Below are 18,484 nucleotides of genomic sequence, written 5' to 3'. Positions count from 1 at the left end.
TGAAAGATCACCTAAATATTTTGTGGATCTCTCTTTTGAGAGATGAAGTTTTGGGATGGAGAAGTTTGGGAGGCAGAAGAAAAAAGAAAAAGAGAAGAAGCATGAGAGGAAGCAAAAGCCTCTTCAACTCAATTGTCCATCTTGCAAGTAATTTGAGAGGAAAGGACTATTTTGTACATTTCCAATATAAAACCTCCTCTGATTTTTACAGCTCACTTTTGAGTGATTTTCAAAAAGATCCATTGATTGATATGTCATGTTTTAAGAATTACAATGAAGATGCAATTCCCTGCCCTAAATTGTGTTTTGGGGGACAAATGGATGTCTCTAAAGTAAAAACAGATAATTTCCCATGAAGACAAGTATATATATATTTTTTAAATAGGAGTGTTAGAATTGAACTAAACTCCATATTTCTATTTGTATAGATTTCCCTTGTAGTTCAACTAGATATATATGTATATTAAAATATAAAAACATTAAGTTAATTGAAATGTTATTGAAATAGACTAATTATATTTTAATTTTAAATGCTGGACAAAAGTATTGTTCAGCAGTTCGCATTGTTGTCTGGAAGTGGCTACATTTAAGTGGTGGATGAAATAACTGTACTTAAGCTGCTCTCATTTCAAAAATTGCCATGTAAATATACTGCTTTACTTAGATTTCAAGTTGTTGCTCTTATCTGAAAAGAGGAAGTTTGCCAAATCTGAATAGGTTTGGTTATGCTTGCTTGAGTTCTTCTAAAGGTTTTCCCTGTCAAACTGACATTTTTAATATCATTAAAAATCACAAAACAGAGGAAAAAAAATCTCTTACTGTCTCTTTCTTTTTAGAGAGGATCTGACGAACTTCTTTCAGGCAGTGTACTCAATAGCCCGAACTCTAACATGAGCAGCATGGTAGTTACTGGTAAGTGATGCCCTTTCAAAGGAGAAATCTATCATTTATACTTGGACTCATTTCCTGTTTGCAAGGGGAGAACACTGGATTAAGAATCCGGTGTGCTATAGAGGGATAAACTGTTGGCATGTATTAGACTGGAGTGACCTTGTAAATAACAAACCTTGGGTGTCTGAGAAGAATAATCCCATAAAGCAAGAGGCAACTTTTGGATATCAGTACACTAAATGGTTGGAGGGTGATGGGATGAAAAATTCAACTTGTCATGTACAGCTGCCTTCAAAGTAAAGAATCACAACTGCCAAGCAAAGGTAAATAGCTTAACAACTTCTGTATGACATCAGTTTCTTCACACTTAGACATCTGCGAGTCTGGGCATTACAGGGGAGGACACTGCTGGTTTCATAATACAGTATGGCTTCAACTGAGTTTTGCTCAGTTCTGGTTTAGACTGCTGAAGTGGGAAACTTCACTTTGCTACTTCTGTCTGAGAGCACACTGGTAGAATCTCAATGTCAGTGCAAAGTGAGCGTGGTTCTTCTTTGGTCATATTTCTGGCGATGCTAGAGAAAAAGTCTTTTCATTAATTGGGACATACTAAAAATGCCTTCTATTGCAGTTAATTCTTCTGTATGTTAAACAAGCATTGAGTTCCCTTGGAGGGCTCACTTCAAAGGTCTCACTTTTTATCTTTTTTTTCTTTTCCTTCATGCATCTTTCCCTTTCTCAAGAGATGTGCAAGAATTGGTTCCTGGCATCAGAATGTTGCTGGGCTTTCCAGATAGTTGCCTGGTTCACTGCCTTAGTGTGCCTGAACAATTTTTCTTATTTATGTGCTGAGCAGTAGAGTTGCTGATACAGCAGCACAGACTCTTTCCTTTTAATTTAGTAGTAAAAGATTGGGGTTTAGGGTGCTGTGGTGGCAACTGTCGCCAGAATGGGCACTTCTGTGCTTTCTCATCCTACATCCTTAGCACGAGCAGAAAAAAACCCCACCTCAACTCCACTTGTTTCTGCTACACTCTCTGTGTTAGAGTGCTCATATGCTTGCAGTACGAGCTAGTCTAGAATTAAACTGTACTGCCAAAAAGTGTAATTTTTCCTTGGAGGAATTTACTGGTAAGTCACATGACTGCGTAATTGCTAGATCCAGTGCAATGTGGGGTGAAGGAGTGTGGTGGCAGAAGAGAGAATCACTTCCTTTGGCAATAATACAATGAAATTGAAGAGAGAAGAGGCTTTTTTGAAGTAGAGAAAAAATGCAGTATAGTGTGTTCATAGCCATTTTAGAGCCCCAGAGCACTTGTTTATTTCCCCTGTTTTTCTTCTTTCTAGTTCTGATAGAGGTCAGTCTTCTCATTTTCTTGATGTTCTCTGCAGTTCTGAATATTAGAGCTTCAGCAGTTTGATTTATGTATATGAGTAAATAGAACTGGGTTGTGTGTGTGAGAGTTTGGATTTGGACAGCAGGACAGGGAGAGAGCACAGTTACCAGGACAAAGTCTTAAATGTTACCAATGTTTTCATACATTTTCAGAGAAGCTTTGTTCAGGAACACTAAGTGCAATTTAATTTATCTACGTAAAAAAAAAAAAAGTTAAATGAAAAAAATTTAAATAAAATTATTATAATTTAGAGTTATTTGAAGAAAAAGCACAGAAGCTTGTCTAAGAAGCCTCAGACTTCAAATAGGAAATTATTTTCTCCTCTCTATAGAGGTCAGTGGAAAGGGGTTTAATTTGGTTTGGGGTTTTTTTGTTATTAAGCAGTTTCTTGGGATTGTGTCCAAGTATCTCTTCTGCCTGTTTGCCTCTGTTAAATAGCATAGAAAAACCCAGTAGGGTAGGCTAAATCCACAGTTCGATGTTGCTTCTGAATGTATCCTCTCATAGCTGTCTTGTTTATCGTGATCCTGGAAGTATTTTTTCCAGAGTTGCACAGTTTGCAAATTCAGATTGTAGACTAAGAACCAATTAGATTTGAAATGGAAACCCCTATGTTAATTTTTCTGTATTCATGTTCTAAAGGCAAATGAGTTCAGGTATTCTGTATTTCCAAATTAAAGTCCTCCTTTTGCTTCAGCTCTGTTGTTAATTTTCTCTTTAGAAGATTTAAAAACTTTTCTGAACACAGATTGTGTCTTTTTTTTTTTTGTGTAGCTAGGGCATGGTAGTAGTGAATCTTTCGCAGATTTTTTAGGGCTGCAGGTAATCTGTAATAATTGATTAGGTTCTTTTTAAATGAGGCATTGTAGCAATTGGCCTAATCTGTAACTCCTAAAACTAGTACTTGTTCTTGTGCTTTCATTTTTTGTTTGGAAGTCTCATGATTTTGAGATTTGGTCATTAGTTTTCTGGAGTATGTAGAAACCTTTTCTGGTTTTGACCTTGATATTTTCAATGTATAATCTCATAATATTTTTCCAAACAGATACCTAGATGAAGAGAAGAGTCAATTTGTAATGTTCTGACCCTTATTGCTAAAAGTAAAGTTACAGTAACTAAGAGTGCCCTAGCAGATTTAGGCTTAGAGGAAAAACTTGTGAATTACAGCCTCATTTCTTTCTAAATCTCTGCTAAAGAAATATTAACCTAAGACAAATTGCCTAAGTTGTCAAAAAATGACCTTTTCATGGGAGTGAGGATTTTTGGGACTGTATCTTTAGGGGTGAGACTGGAAATGAGGTTTTAAAAATGTATAATCCTACCCTTGTATTGTGGTAACAGTTCCTTTAGGTGTTTTTTTTGTATTCAGCTGCCATTCATTTAGAATACTTCAGTACTTTAATGCTTTTTTGAATGTGGTTTTTTTCCAATTTTTAGTCAGAGAAAGGCATGAAAAATGCATTATTCCTCTGCCCTGTTGTCACCGTTTGACTCAGGTCTGACAACAATGCTCTGGATCCCCTCCCCCTCCCACCCAGGTAGGGAAGGAGAGAGAGAAAAAGAGAGAGACTTGGCTGGATTGAAAACTAAACTACACAGCTTTAATTAAACACTAATGATTTAAGAAAACATATACAATTATATACAGACATGTTCAGGTATGTGCAAGAAAACATATACAATTATATACAGACATGTTCAGGTATGTGCAAGAGCCTCTCGCCTCCCCACAGCCCCAGCAACTCCCACCACACTCCCCTGAGCTGTAACAGTTCCGAGAAATCCTAGAGCTGCTGCTGGAGAAAGCAGAGAGTTACGAGGGTCAGGAGAGCTTGAGCCTAAGGGTCGACGATGCTGGATGGATGGAGTCCTCCCCAGATGTCGGCCATGGACGGAAGAGAAGGGAAAGAAGAAGGAAGGAAGTTGTCTGCTGTGATCTCTGACCTTCCTCTGAGCTTCTGTAGATATATGGAATGGAATATCTCTGGCCAATTTTTCTGTCTAACTCAGCCTCCTATGGGGAGTCATAGATCTCCCCGTAGTCTCTGAGCTGGCAGAGTGAAGGTGTGACCTTGAAGACCCAGCAGTTAGAAAAACATTCCAATGTCTTATCAGCCTAGCTAGAACAGAGTGTTGCTAGTTAAAAGAAAGCTTACTGAAGGAAAAAAAATCAGTAAAAAGGAAAATTGGCTTCATCCTGGCTCAAACCAGGACACCTGTAGAAACTCTTACATATTAATATCTCCTTTTTTTTTGTGAAAGAAACTTGCAAAAGTGGTGGACAAATGTTTAGTTTGCATTCTTACTGATTATTTGAACCACTGGTAATTTGATGAACAATATGGAATTAAGGAAAATGCTAGTATGTTGGAGTGTTATCCAAAGGACGTTGCTCACAATACATGACCTGATACGCATGCGTTTTCTAAACAGCTTTGTCATCACTACCCATCAAGACTGTATAGATGAAAGGAAATTGATGGTATGTAATATCAACATTCATTACAGGTCAAGTTAAAAGACACTTAATGTGTCTTTTAAAAGAACAGCCAAAAAAAATAAGTTAGACTTGTGTAGTGGAGGATTAATTCTTTGTGAGTTCTTTTACCACTTAATTCTGAACTCTTGCTTCTCCTGTTTTGGATGTAATTTTATTACTGTCTTTATTGTTGTGGAATTTTGTTTTATTTAAGCATTTATATTTAAATATACAAGATTTATATTTTTTTTGTCCTTGAATTAGTTGATGTGCAGTATATCAGAACATCATTCTGTAAACCTTGAGGGAAGAATCCCATTTACTAGATCAGAATTTGTTGCAAGGGAGGACAGTTGGTAAGGTTTCAGGTCAGCAAATACCTGAGCTTTTCTAAGAACTTCTGGTTTTGATGTTAGATGTTTTAAGTTTCTGAGCTTTTTGGTACCAACTGACATATGTTGAAGTTGTATTTTCAGAACCACAGGCATTTGACTACTGCTTGAACTATTACTCCTGTTTTCCTTCATCTTTTCTGAAAATATGGTCAAAGTCTATTTTTACTTTGTCATAGTATTGCTAGGTTCTGATGTCTTTGGAGAGCGTAACCCTCTCAGAAAGATCTGTGAATTCACTTTTTTTTTTCATGTTGATGCAGAGCAGACAATGGCTACAAAGGCAGTTTAAGTAAACCAAAATATGCTTTGGTAACAGGTTTATGAGAAAACAGAGCTGAAGCAGGATATTAAAAATATTTTTTACTCCGTGTATTTTAAAAAACATTAGTTGTGCATATTGTAAATAATTGTACATGAAGAACTTTTTCTCCTGTTCAGTAAATATGTAACTGCAGTTTCTTATTCTGTAGCTTTTAAGTCCAAGAAAAAAAACAAAACAAAACACAAAAAAGACCCTCCTTTATAGTAACTAGAAAAGGTGCTTCCTCTGTGTTGGGTTACTATTATACTGAACAACTTGTGGGGCTTTTTTCTTTTCAGGTGGAAGGCTGCTTAATAGAAGTTTCAGGAATGGTTATATGGATGATGATTCTTGTGCTGTGAACAGTATTGCTGAAATCTGCAGACAAAAAAATTTAAGGGATGTGGATAAAAAGTGAAAGATCTTGATGAAAGTTTAATGAAAATTGGGTTGTCAAAGACAAGGGATTGAAGCAGAATAATTGGCTAGGGTTTTTTACTATAGCTGCCACAAATTTAATTGTTCACATTTGTGTGTTTAAGTTCAATTAGTAAAAACATAAGCAATTATTTTGGAACTGAGCTTACCAAACTCCTAGAGCTTTAAATAATGTTACTAATCTCAATCTTGTTTTTACTTCATTAACAGAGAATGTTCACGGTGACTTTGGTAGGTAGTTCATTCCATTAACAGAACACTTAGCACCAAGGCATACAACCTAATAATATTTCAAGTACCGTGTTTAACTTGGGGAATAAACAAAGATATGTTGTTCTTGATGGCACATTAAGTAAAATGGGTTATTACTTAACATAAGTGATTCCTAAACACAAGTAATTTACTTCTGAAGTTTGCAAATTTATTTCAATTAATAGCAATTGAAAGGACTTGAAGAAGTACAGCACATGTGATTGGAAAGTATAATAATTTAATAATGGACTAGAATTTACATTTTTCTACAGATATACATGGGCATGTGCATGTGAGTGAGCTAAATTTTAAGGCTCTGAATGCCTAAACACTACATCTTTTAGTAACATAAGAAATGGAAAAAAAAAAAAAAAATCCCCAAACCAACCCCCTCAAAAAACCTTAGGATGGGAGAAATAAAATGTGGCTATTATTTATTTATTTAATTTTTGTCAGTATCACTATGCCACGGTAATTAATTTTTGTTCCACTTCAGTTGCATTTCATTCTAGCCATAGGATTTTTACATATTTTGAGGGCCAAATGGGGGGTTATTAGTTTTAGACTGTGCAGCATTGGACAGCCGCTATAGCATGTTGAAAGTGTTACCATAGTTGCTTAGAAAACACTCAGTGCACAGTGGATTTTGAAACAGATATGCAGCCTATGTGCAAATGTGCCAGTTGAAAGCTGTGTAGTTACTTTTTAGTTTGCTTGACCATGATCATTTACTTAAGCTCAAATTCCTGATAGGCAGAACTCTTTGTACCACAAAATATTTTATTATTGATTGATCAAGATTTTCCTTTGCCCATGGATCTTGGTAAAAATCCCCCTACAACCACTGATTAATGCTTTAGTTCAAGTGGTAAGACTTCCACAATGTAGTAGGAAGGCAAGGATAATGGGGTGTGAAGTACTTCAAAGTAAAAAGCCTTGTAGAACTATCCCCCCCCAAGCCCCAAAAGAGCAACAGAAAACCCCCACAAACATAATTACCACCGAACATGTAACATTTAGTTTTATGGTTAACATATGCAGACTTCAGAGAATTTTCCTCAAACATAATTTTCAGATTTTACCTTTAGCTTCAACTTTTTAAGTTGTCAGTACTAAAACAAAGATCCCACTTTTATTGTTTTAGGAACCTGTTGTCACTTGTGGAAAAGTTTGTCAGTGGACCTGACTAAAGTCTCCTCTTCCTACATTCTGGCTGTGGTGTGAGGCTGGGTATATATGTTTAAGGAAAGACCCTCAGAAGCAAAACCACAATGATTTAAAGCCTCCCAGTTTGTGGTTGTCTGCAGTTTCCTTAGCTGTTTGTTTTAATGCAGTTGATTGTATTCAGTAGCCACTGCAGTATTTCACCTTTCTGTCAGGTCATGGTCCACAGTTGTGAACTAGATACCTTCATAGCTCCTTTGCCTTTATTTTGGTTAGATATTTCCTGTGTGGAAATGTGTCCTCTGTTCTAGTTGTTAAATTTCATGTATTTAAATGAAATGTAAATTTCAGATATTTAACTAATGTGAAACAAAAAGTAATTTGTAATTAGTGGCAAGAAGAAATACTGTGATTAAGCTTCTTGTGTTTAATGTGTAAACTACTTGTATTGCAGGATGAAGGAAGTGTTCCAGGAAAGCCTAAGTATTTAATTGTTTTTGTAGTTTTTTGTTGTGTACTCATAGTTGTGAAATAGAGATTGCTGCAGAAAGGACATTTATTTATCAATTACTTCAGTACTGCACATATGCAGGGATTTATAATAAATGTCTTGTGTTGAATTTTGCACGTTTTTCCACTTCTTTCCAGGAAATAATAGGTGGAAGTGACATTTTATTGTATGCAGAAATCTTTGCCTGTAGCCACATAGTTACATTTCTGTATTAGGATACTGTGTGAATAGGAAAAAACCATTATCATAAAGGAAAATTACAAATCGAAAATAAAGAGTTTACTTCATTTGCCTTGAAAAATAGACATTTTGGGCCTCAGAAGACCTGATATCTGACCTTTAGGTCTTATCTATGTATTTATCAAAAAATGTTTAAAAAAATGTCTGTGCAGAGAAAAGCTCTAAGATGAAATATTAAAATATGTTTTCAGAAACACCTATCAGCAGAAAATCGGTGTTATTCACTGTTTGTTAGGAGTTATGCTGAACTTTAGCATGAGTTTTTCTGCAAAAACTACTTGGGAGCATTTAATTTTATTAACTTGAATGATTGAATGCTACAGGCTTGCAGTATAACTTGCATACATTGCACTTAACACTGTTGCTTAAATTTAGGTTTATGTGTTCATGTTTAATAAAACTGGAGATTCCAGCTAAAAATGCCAAGGATGCAAGTTGTTTAGATAATGGCCATTTATAAGCTTTGTCAGCTCCTAAGCATGAAATGTCAACAACTTGATTTATGCTAAACTGAAGGAGCTCTCTAAGATGTGGCTTATGTATCAATTATGTTTAGACGTTAGTATCTTATTTGGACAGAAGAAGAATGTACTGAATCCAGTTGACAACTGATGCCATATGGAAACTGGATTTTTCTCCTTGCTGGAGAGCCAGAAAGGGCTTACACCAGTGCAGTGGCTGTTACAGAACAGAGGTTTTTTTGTTACTCTGAATTGAATATTGCAGGTATTCAAGGTTTGATTTCTAATTCCATTTTTCTTTTTAATTTTTGAAACTTTATTTAAGGCCATAGCTTGACAATTAAGTGAACTAATACACTATATTTTAGTGATGCTATTTTCACAGTCACTTATTATTTAATTTTTTTTTTCCTCCTAGTGTAGATAGGATTATGCTCTCCAGTGCATCTTTGTATTTGTTAAAGTTTTAGTGGCAAGAGCTTTGATGTGGATCTGGTGAAAGCCAAACTCTCTGAAGAAATAACTACTTGCCAATAAGCTTCCAGTTTAATAGCAGTTCCTCCCCAATAGTTTTTAGTTGGCTTGTGAGATGTGTCCCCAGCCTTTGGCTTTCAAGAAAAGCAGGCATAACAGATGTTAATTTCTTCTGTCTTCTTGAATCCAGTGTTAAATGTTTGGGGATAAATTTTACTTCAATAAGGTGCAGTTTTTTGAATGTTACCATTGTTCAAGGCATGCTTCTGCCAATGAGCAGGTTGTTTGCCCTACTGCTGAAAGCTTTCTCGGGGCATTTACATAGCATTGAGAAGGCTTGTTGCCAGTCCCCCCCCATGTCATGTGTGTTGCGTTCCCACTCCCCTCCCCCCAGTTTTTCTGATGGTTGTACATTCTTCGGTGCATAATTCTGTACCTTTTTGTATATATTATTTTAATATATACAAATATATACAAATATATATTTGTATATATACAATAATCTATCTATCTGCCTTTTCATGTAAACGTTTTAGGGCAGGCATTTGTTTCTATAGTTCTTTTTTACAGGGAGTAAAAACATTTGAATAAAGTTTAGTAGATGTTTAGTTTAAGATAGTTTAGAAAATAAAATTGTGTGAGACTTGTATGCATGAGTTAAACCTTTTAAGTGCTCTTTAGGAAAATATTTATATTTAGTACACAAAATACTTCTTTCAAATTTGTTCTTTAAACCTACTGCAGCACAAGCTGAATAACTATAGAATGCAAATATTATATATCAATGCTAATAGAGGGAACGTTTCTTTGCAAATGTGTATGTGAATGATTGTATACTGGCCAGTGATACTTTTACTAGTTACATGGGGATTACCTAAAACCTAATCCAAATACAAGTTTAGTTTAAAATAAAAAATATTATTGGACATTATGTTATGCAAAAGTTAGTATGTCAAAGTTATATGTTGAAAACCACACAAAAAGACAAAAAAGCTCTGTAGTTACTGATCTGAGCATTCATGGGATAAACGTTTCTGGTAATGTAACAAAAATGGAGGTTTCTTACCAGATTTCTTCCAGAAAATCTTTTAAGTTTAAAAACGTAATTTTCACATTCTCATTTCTCATTGTTAATGTTTCATGTGTAATTTTTGCAACTGGTGATGACTTCAAATTATTGAGAAAGCTTAAGTATGAAATGCTTTGGAAATCTAGTTACAGTATCACTGTAATTTTTTATTCTATGCAAGTTTGTAAGGTATTAGTTGTAATACATTGTTAAACCTATCACACTTTACAATGTTTTGTTATAGTTTTTTTGGTAGAGATTTAAATGGAGAACTAGGGAAGACTATTGTGTAATGAGCTTCAGGTGAAAAATTAAAAATACTTTTTTCATAAACTTTGGCTCTTGGTCACTTTAAGGATAAATTGTGCAGTTTTGTACAGATTAAATCTGGCTACCTGGAAGCCCAGTCTTGCAACATTTTCCAAAAATGATACAGGTTAGAGCCTTGTGTAGACACAGGATGGACTTCAGATCCTAGTTCAATGTGTATTTTTTAAGTTTTACTCTTCTATATTCCATCAAAATTTGACCTTCTGTGCCAGAATAAAATACATACTAAGGGAATCAACCCCTTCTAGCATTGTCAGTTGGACGTGCTGCTAGCTGAATTTTTATCAGTTCCAGTGTCATTAGTTTTGTGTTATTTTGGGTGCTGTTGTAAGTTGGAGCAGACTTAGAAAGTGGTCTGCAGTGAAATAACTTTAAAAAGTGCAGTCCTGGAGTTGTTGTGGGGAGTGGGACAGGGAGCGACCTACTATTTTTAATTGAGGGAGTATCTTGAATTAGGTAGCTGAAATGGAAGGTAAAAAATACTGAAATTAGAATTAAGAGGCTTAGCTATTAGAAGATATAAGGGGGTGATGGGAACAATTCCTGATGCATAGATTTATCCTTTTTCCATCAGTTCCTCCAACTGAAGTATGGAGAATGACCTTTTTCTTGAACAAGTACAAAGAATGTTCATAGATTTGGTCAGTGACCCGAGTTTGCCAGTTTTCCTGATAGCATTCAAAAGGTAGTTAAATGTTGTACCTGCTTTGGCTTTTCAGATCCAAATCTTGAGTGTGTATGTTCTTGACTTGTAAAAGTAGGAGCCCATTTCATTCTGTGTTTTTATTCTTGACTATGCTGGATTGGCTTAGCAAATTTAATTAAGTACTTTAATTCTTTTTTATGATTTAGGTATAACTTCAGCAAAACTTCCTGTGCTGAAGTTGATGATAAATGAATGCAGAATTTTTATGCAGGGAATCAGATTAGGTGTAAATTACTTTACTGGCACAAATTCAAAATTATATTCTGTAGTTAAAGCTGAGTGATAATTGAGGACTTCTTTATTCTCTTTGCTCTGGAAATTGCAGCCATCAGTTTTCTTCCTAAGACAAGGCTTTTGGAGGGTTTAATACATATAAATGCTTCCTATTGATTCTCCCCACTCCATTTATTGTTTCTAATTTCTTAGTAAGTAAATAAAAGTAGTCTTGTTCATAATTATTTTTAAAATAATCTTTAGTATGAGTCCTTAACCCATTCATTTGAACCCTAATAATTACAAAACTTTTTCTACTAGTAATAATTTGTGTGGTTTTTTTAGAATTATTGAACTGCTCTTCTAACATGGAATCAGAAGTTGAATAACTCATGCACTGACTTGTGTGTTTTATAGCCAAAACAAGAGAACAGAAGGTCTTAACACTTAGATACTCTTGTATCTAAATGCATTCTTATTTCCAGGATTAATTAATTCATCCATCAATATTTTTCTATCTTGTCTATTACAGTCTTGTTCTTAGCTCTTGAATCTTTCTTCTGTTTACTCCATTTATGTATTTGTATGTAGCATTTGTATTACCTTTTAGCCATAATTTTTTTCTCACCTTTCCAAAGCAAGACTTCTTACATCCAACTGCCTAGGTCTTTATTGCATATGTTCAAGAAAAAGGAGCTCAAGTTGGAATTTTGCTGTAATTCTGCAGAAATTCTGGACAGTATACAACTAGTATTTTCCTGGTGCTTTGTACAGTGATGTTAAAGCTTTCCTGCTTCTGCTAGGAAAATCTTGTGTGGTTGTTTTGTGTTTTTTTTTAATTCTACCCATGTTGTCTGTGTCATGTTTTTTAGTTGGTTTTTCCTTTCCTATGGATAAGCCTGTACTTCATGATTGACATTTGTCTCTCTAGAATTTGTTCTGAACAAATTGAGTTGTATTTAGATCAAAGTAAGAGACAGCTGACTTAAAAATTATCTCATGTTTATAATTAAAAAAAACCTTTTTAATAAAGCACTAATAATGTCAGTAAACTTTTCAAATAGAGTCTGAATATGTCTTTCAGCCAATGGTAATGACAACAAGAAATTCAAAGGTGACGATAAAATGGATGGGGCTCCTTCTCGTGTTCTTCATATCAGGAAATTGCCTGGGGAAGTGTCAGAAACAGAAGTTATTGCTTTAGGTTTACCTTTTGGTAAGGTAACCAACATCCTGATGCTGAAAGGGAAAAATCAGGTAATTTATTGCTTTCCATTTCTTAGTATGCCTACTGTCTAACTTAAAAATCTGCTGTTAAATGCTATAAAAATAAGTCACAAATGAGTAAGTATTTAATAAAAGAACACAAAAAGCTTTTGTTCCTTTATTTTTATGAAGTTATGTTGTCTTCTAGTAATTTTTTTTTGAGAACGGGTTGGTTGGCAGCTACCTAAAATTAGCTGTAAGATACTACTGCATCTTTACATACATATTTTTGGAGATTATGTAGTTTAGCAGGTAGAATGTAGACTGTCATCTTCTGAAGACTGGTTATCAAACCTTTAAAGTGTTTTTTATATGCTACTAACAAGATTATCTGCTTTGTGAATACTGAAAATTAACTGTTTAATTACAGGCATTTCTGGAACTTGCTACAGAAGAAGCAGCTATCACTATGGTTAATTACTACTCTGCTGTAACGCCTCATCTTCGTAACCAACCTATCTATATTCAATATTCCAACCATAAAGAACTAAAGACTGATAACACACTTAACCAGGTATGTTTACTGTTATGTAGTATTACACCTGCGGACAGTAGATGAGGCATGGCATGTATTGTTGTTTCACGTGGAATATGTTTAAATAATTTGATTTTGTCCACTTTCTAACACTGTAGTCTTATTTGTGATCATTCCGCTTTCTGACATGGATGGGAATTTGCTCTCAGTGTGATCTTTCCATTATGATGAATTTTCTTCGTGTTTCCTTAACATAAGAAAAAAGATTCTGAGGTGTATTTTAACTTTATTTTTCTTTTTACAAACTAAGTTTGCATCTTAGTTTAGAGACACCTGAGATTCTAATACCAATTTTAATTTCCCTAGTGATGACTAATGCCAATGCCTACGTTTTGATGCTTTGAGCGATCGCACTGGTAACCTCACCACTTAGGGGATCTGCTGTTCCTGGAGAAGAATGCCTTAAGGATCACTGCAGAGACTAATACACTTAATAACAAAAAATGTTCTGGTCTTGCGTTTGCAGAACCTGTTTCACAATAAATACAGGTGCTTATGTCTGTTTTTAGTAGAACAGGAAAACCAGCAAAAGTAATGTGGTGGCCACTTTGTACAAATTATACGGGGAGAAGAGCAGCATCAACTTGCCACAAGTCAGATGATTATTTTAAGGTTAATTTCATATGTTTTCATTTTGTTGTTATGAAAGACAGTGTAAGTACCAAGTTACAGTTTTTGTTACTTGTGTTCTGACTTAGGTAAGGTACGTGAGCAGTTTAATGTTTAAAAACCATTTCAGGGTAATCAGTTGGGAGATGTTTTGATTCAGATCAAGTACAGCGTTAATTTCCCAGTTAATCCTTCTAAACATTCCATTTCCTTAGTCTTTTGGTGGCTTCTTTGTTGAAGGTACTTTTTAAAATTGGAGGGTTTTCTTTTTCCCAAAAAATGTCAGTTATAGAGAAAAATACCTCAATTTAGTGTTGAGGAAGGAGAATAGAGGATGGATTATGTCTGCACAATATAGTGGGTGGACACAATGCCTTAAGAAGCTTTCTCTTACCTTGTCCTCTGACTTCTGTGATGATACAGTTTTTGTACTTCTCATCTCCAACTTTTCAATATGTTGCACATGCTGACTTTCAGCAACTTTTATGCCATTATACACATGTAATACCCTGTTTTAACATATTTCCAGTCTTTCAGGTCTCTCTTTCAGTTTTGAACTAAGTAATATACATAAGCACTTGGCACTATGTATTCGGTAACTACTATCTCGTGAGGCGTTATGTAAAACACAAGATGGTTAGATATTATTTTTTTCTGCAAGAAAAAAAAACGGTGGTACAGATATTGCTTGTAGTCTGGCTTTTGATGCTTTAGGTTTTTTTCATACTCAAAACTTACATTTTAAGTCTGTATTTAAAAGCTTACTTGTGCAGCTGAATTGATTTTGAAATTATTTTTCTGGATTTTCAAGCAGGAAGTTAACGGAGAAGTCAGGATGTAGGTATGTGTAACTGGAAAGATGGGATAAAAAAAAAATTGAAGAAGGTGCAGGTATCTTAGTCATAAACAAGATAGGAACAAAAAGTATTTAACAAAAGTATACTTCAAACAGCCAGGTCTTTAGGAATAATGAAAGTAGGAGAAGTTCCATTAATCGCAGAATAGTCATGGTTGTAAAGGACCTCTGAGATTAGAGTCCAATCATCAACAAAATAAGCCCCCAAACAAACCAACAAACAAAACCCCAACAAAACCAACACCACCCCCCCCACAAAAATGTAAGTTGTGAGACATGAAATTGTTTAGTAGCTCCAATACCTTTAAAATATGCAGTATGCGTTAATATGGTGGTTATTACTTGTCAGGTAATAATTACTGGCATGCTCACTTTTCTCTCTGTTTTGTATCGTTTCGCTTCATAAGGCTACTGTAATTAAAGTATTAAATGGAAACCCTTTTCACTGCACTTTTTCCTTCTCAGAAAAAGACATGAATCTTTCTGATACTGTCGGATCTGGCAGTGGAAGTAGTTACATAGGTTTGTGTTCTTGTGGTGTCATCATGTGGTTACCTTTGAATTTCTAAAATTCTGCTTGCATTTAAAACACAAAAATTCCCAACATGGAGAAAAATAGGGTCGATACTTCTGGTTTCTGTAGGCTTGGAGATTTTTTGGTTGGTTGGTTTTGTTTTGGTTTTGGTTTTTCTTTAAAAGAAAGGAGAAAAGCCTGTAAAGAGTCTTGAAACCTACAAAACCCTCCCTTTCTCTATCCTTACTACTTGCTTAAGCTTGCTACTAGGAAGATTGATCTCGGTGCCATTTCAAGCCCCTCCATCCTGTGACATAAGGATTAATTTGTTTTCATTTTTATTGTCTCTTCTCACAGAGAACTGCATTGCACTTGTGTTATGTCTGTAGCTCGGAATTTTAAATAAGTTGACTGTTTTATGTTTTTGAAGTTAACTGTCTTAATATTGATAACTAATTTCTAGCTATGATTTTTTTCTTTCTTTTCTTTTTCAGCGGGCTCAAGCTGTTCTTCAGGCAGTGACAGCTGTGCAGGCAACAAATGCTCCCATTAGCGGGACCACTGTTAGTGAGAGTGCAGTGACTCCAGCTCAGAGCCCAGTACTTAGAATAATTATTGACAATATGTATTATCCAGTAACCCTGGATGTTCTTCATCAGGTAAGCCAGATCACATTTTAAGTTGAGCTGTGGTTGGAAGGAAGTCGTGTGTAAACCTTTACAACGTTTTTTTGGCAGATATTCTCTAAATTTGGTGCTGTATTGAAGATAATCACATTCACAAAGAATAACCAGTTTCAAGCTTTACTGCAGTATGGTGACCCAGTAAATGCACAGCAAGCAAAACTAGTAAGTATAGTTCTCTTTTAAGGCTGAAGACATACCTGTACTGTAAGGAACTGTAAAATGTAAATATAATAGAGTACTGACCATAATGATGTGTCATATTGGTCCACTACCTTTGTGCATTTTTTGAGATTAAAAAAATAACCGGGGGATATTCTATAATGCTATATTTTGTAAAATCAATGTTTAAAAAAAATACTGTGTTTAAGGATACTACGTGTAAATAATTGCATACATCTATAATTATGAAAAAATACTTTAATAAGACTGCACAGAGATGAAATAATATGCAAGACTGCAGTAATGAAACTGTCAACCGAAGTAAAAATGTAGTATGTAATGTTGATGCATCATCAGTTCACTGCAAGGAGCAAATTTAGTAAGCCTTTTGTATTATTGTTGGTAGATACATTCTAAGCTTCAAAACAAAGATGTGATTTGTGGGATGAATCTAAGTTAGTGAAAGTAATTATAATAACCTAAAAATAAAATATCTAGACTTCATTGTGACTCTGAATGCCCAGAAGAGAAAGTGCAGTAGTCTTAGTCATGGAACTAGACTATGAAGAAGCTTTGCAGCACTGACAGATGAGAGCAGGGTCTTAATGTTTTTGGTGGAAACTCCTGTCCTTGGTAGGAGAGGCAAGAACAGGTAGCTGGTTATACTCAGTGTAGCAGGAAACAGCCTGTGAGTATATTTTTACAAAGATCAACAACATGTCATCTAGACCAGATATTTTAAATTGTATGAATGGGATGTGTTGCCATTTGTGGCAGTAGGAAAGCTGAACCAAAGGGGAAGGCTAGACTTTTTAAAAATACTTTTGTTTAAGAGGTAAATTGAATGAACCTTCACATGCGTCTGGGTTTGTGGAAGGCTGATTAAAATTGATGTACTGGTTAAGTGTTTCTTGGCAGCATAGAAAGTGCTTATTACCCATAGATGACAGAATAGCTGAGAACTTGAGGAAAAAGTGAAAAGCTCACACATCAGACTAGGTTGGCAATGAGCATCTTTTATTAGAAGAAAAAAAAAAGCCATTGTAAAGAATGATGACTATATTGAAATTAAGACCTTTGTAAAATGGTGGAGGGTAATTTTGATCTTCATCAGCAAATGAAGTAGCAGATATTGATGAAAAATCTGCCAATGGTGTTGTCAAGACAGGGAATCAAAAAATACAAGACATTGTCTAAAAGCAGAGTTTAAGATTTCATTATATTGAGAAAAATAAAGTTAGCCAGAGACAAGAAGATTTGCAACTTGATTTATGATACCTATTTTAAATACTCTACTCTTAAAAAGCAGTCTGGAAAGATTTGTTGTTTTGGAGTACGATATAAATTAGGGATAACCTTTTCATAGATTAATAGTATCAAATAGTAGATCATGTCTCAGAGTAGTATGAGAGGCAGATATGTCACTGTAAGACAAAAAATTTGCTTGGATGGGATATACCTTTCGGGTTCTAAGTAGGTTTAAAATAGTTATAATGAAACTAGATCTTCAACATTACTGCAGAAATGGATGGTAGTCATTTAGATTCATATTTGAAATACCTGATAAACAGTTGGCTGCTAATGTGTTTGTTGCAGAACGTTGTAATTCAGTCTTGTTTTGTTTTTGGAAAGTTGTTTTTCAGAAATAGATGCTAATGATGCTTTTAAAGTGCATTTTTTGAATCAATATATGACATCAAGAGATAAAACTCCTGACTTTTTTTTTTTTGAGCCTTACATATATTATCATAAGGTTTAATGGAATTATGACATCTATGAAATTGACTGTAGTAATTTGAAAATTATCAGTGTAATAGTAAGAATATGTTACAAAATGACAAAATAACAAAAGGATGAGGTATGTAAAAGTCTTAAAGCAAACTAAGAATCTCTTGCTGTTGTTGACTTCTGACAAACTAATACTAGCTCATGGGATAATGTATGTCATAATTGAAAAAAAAAATAAAGGCAAAAAAGTGCATTTATTAATTTCTCCAGTTTTGCATGTTGTGATTAGGGTAGCTGTTCCCTAGTGGTAGGTCATGTGTGAATGACTGAACTTCATTGAATAACAGTGACTCCTGCATGTACAGTCATTGTGAGAGTGATCTTGGAGCCTATCTTAGTGACAAATTGAAATGGTTGTAGGTTTATAGTTTCATATTTTAACCAATCTATATATGGATGAAATAGTAGGATTATTACCAATGGCAAGTATTGAAGAATGGTACATTTGAAGGAAGATGTGATTTCCCCACTACTCTCCCAAACAAAATGGAGTAAAATAAGTAGTTCTTCTGTTAGAGCTACTGTTGTAAATCGTGAAGTGCCATCAAACCAAAAATGCCTAAAGGAAAGAAACAGTCAGATGATGGGAGAAAACCACGAGTTTAAATACATCTGGAAATGGAATACAAGCAAGAGGATGTTGTTGCTACACTGAAGTTGCATGGGATTCAAAATAAACGCATGGTAAAAGAGTAAAGAAGTTTTCAATTTATTTTCCATCAGTTGTTACTATAGAAGATAATGGGGAAA

General features: G+C 34.7%; 1 protein-coding gene across 5 annotated transcripts in view; it reads left to right on the top strand.

The window, feature by feature from the left end:
* PTBP2 (polypyrimidine tract binding protein 2) overlaps nt 1-18,484 on the top strand; it is a 51,368-nt gene that overhangs the window by 13,615 nt on the left and 19,269 nt on the right. For 4 of the 5 annotated variants that reach the window (XM_051624592.1, XM_051624591.1, XM_051624590.1 and 1 more), the window contains exons 3-7: nt 837-912; nt 12,406-12,578; nt 12,958-13,101; nt 15,596-15,760; nt 15,839-15,949. In XM_051624592.1, coding sequence (XP_051480552.1) covers nt 837-912; nt 12,406-12,578; nt 12,958-13,101; nt 15,596-15,760; nt 15,839-15,949 — 669 coding nt within the window. The remainder of the gene's footprint in view (nt 1-836; nt 913-12,405; nt 12,579-12,957; nt 13,102-15,595; nt 15,761-15,838; nt 15,950-18,484) is intronic. The other variant, XM_051624593.1, reaches the window with a different exon arrangement.

The sequence above is a fragment of the Apus apus genome, chromosome 7 (assembly GCF_020740795.1).
Source record: "Apus apus isolate bApuApu2 chromosome 7, bApuApu2.pri.cur, whole genome shotgun sequence".
Taxonomy (NCBI): domain Eukaryota; kingdom Metazoa; phylum Chordata; class Aves; order Apodiformes; family Apodidae; genus Apus; species Apus apus.
The sequence above is the reverse complement of the archived record's forward strand: the minus strand, read 5'-3'. Positions and strand labels throughout refer to the sequence as shown.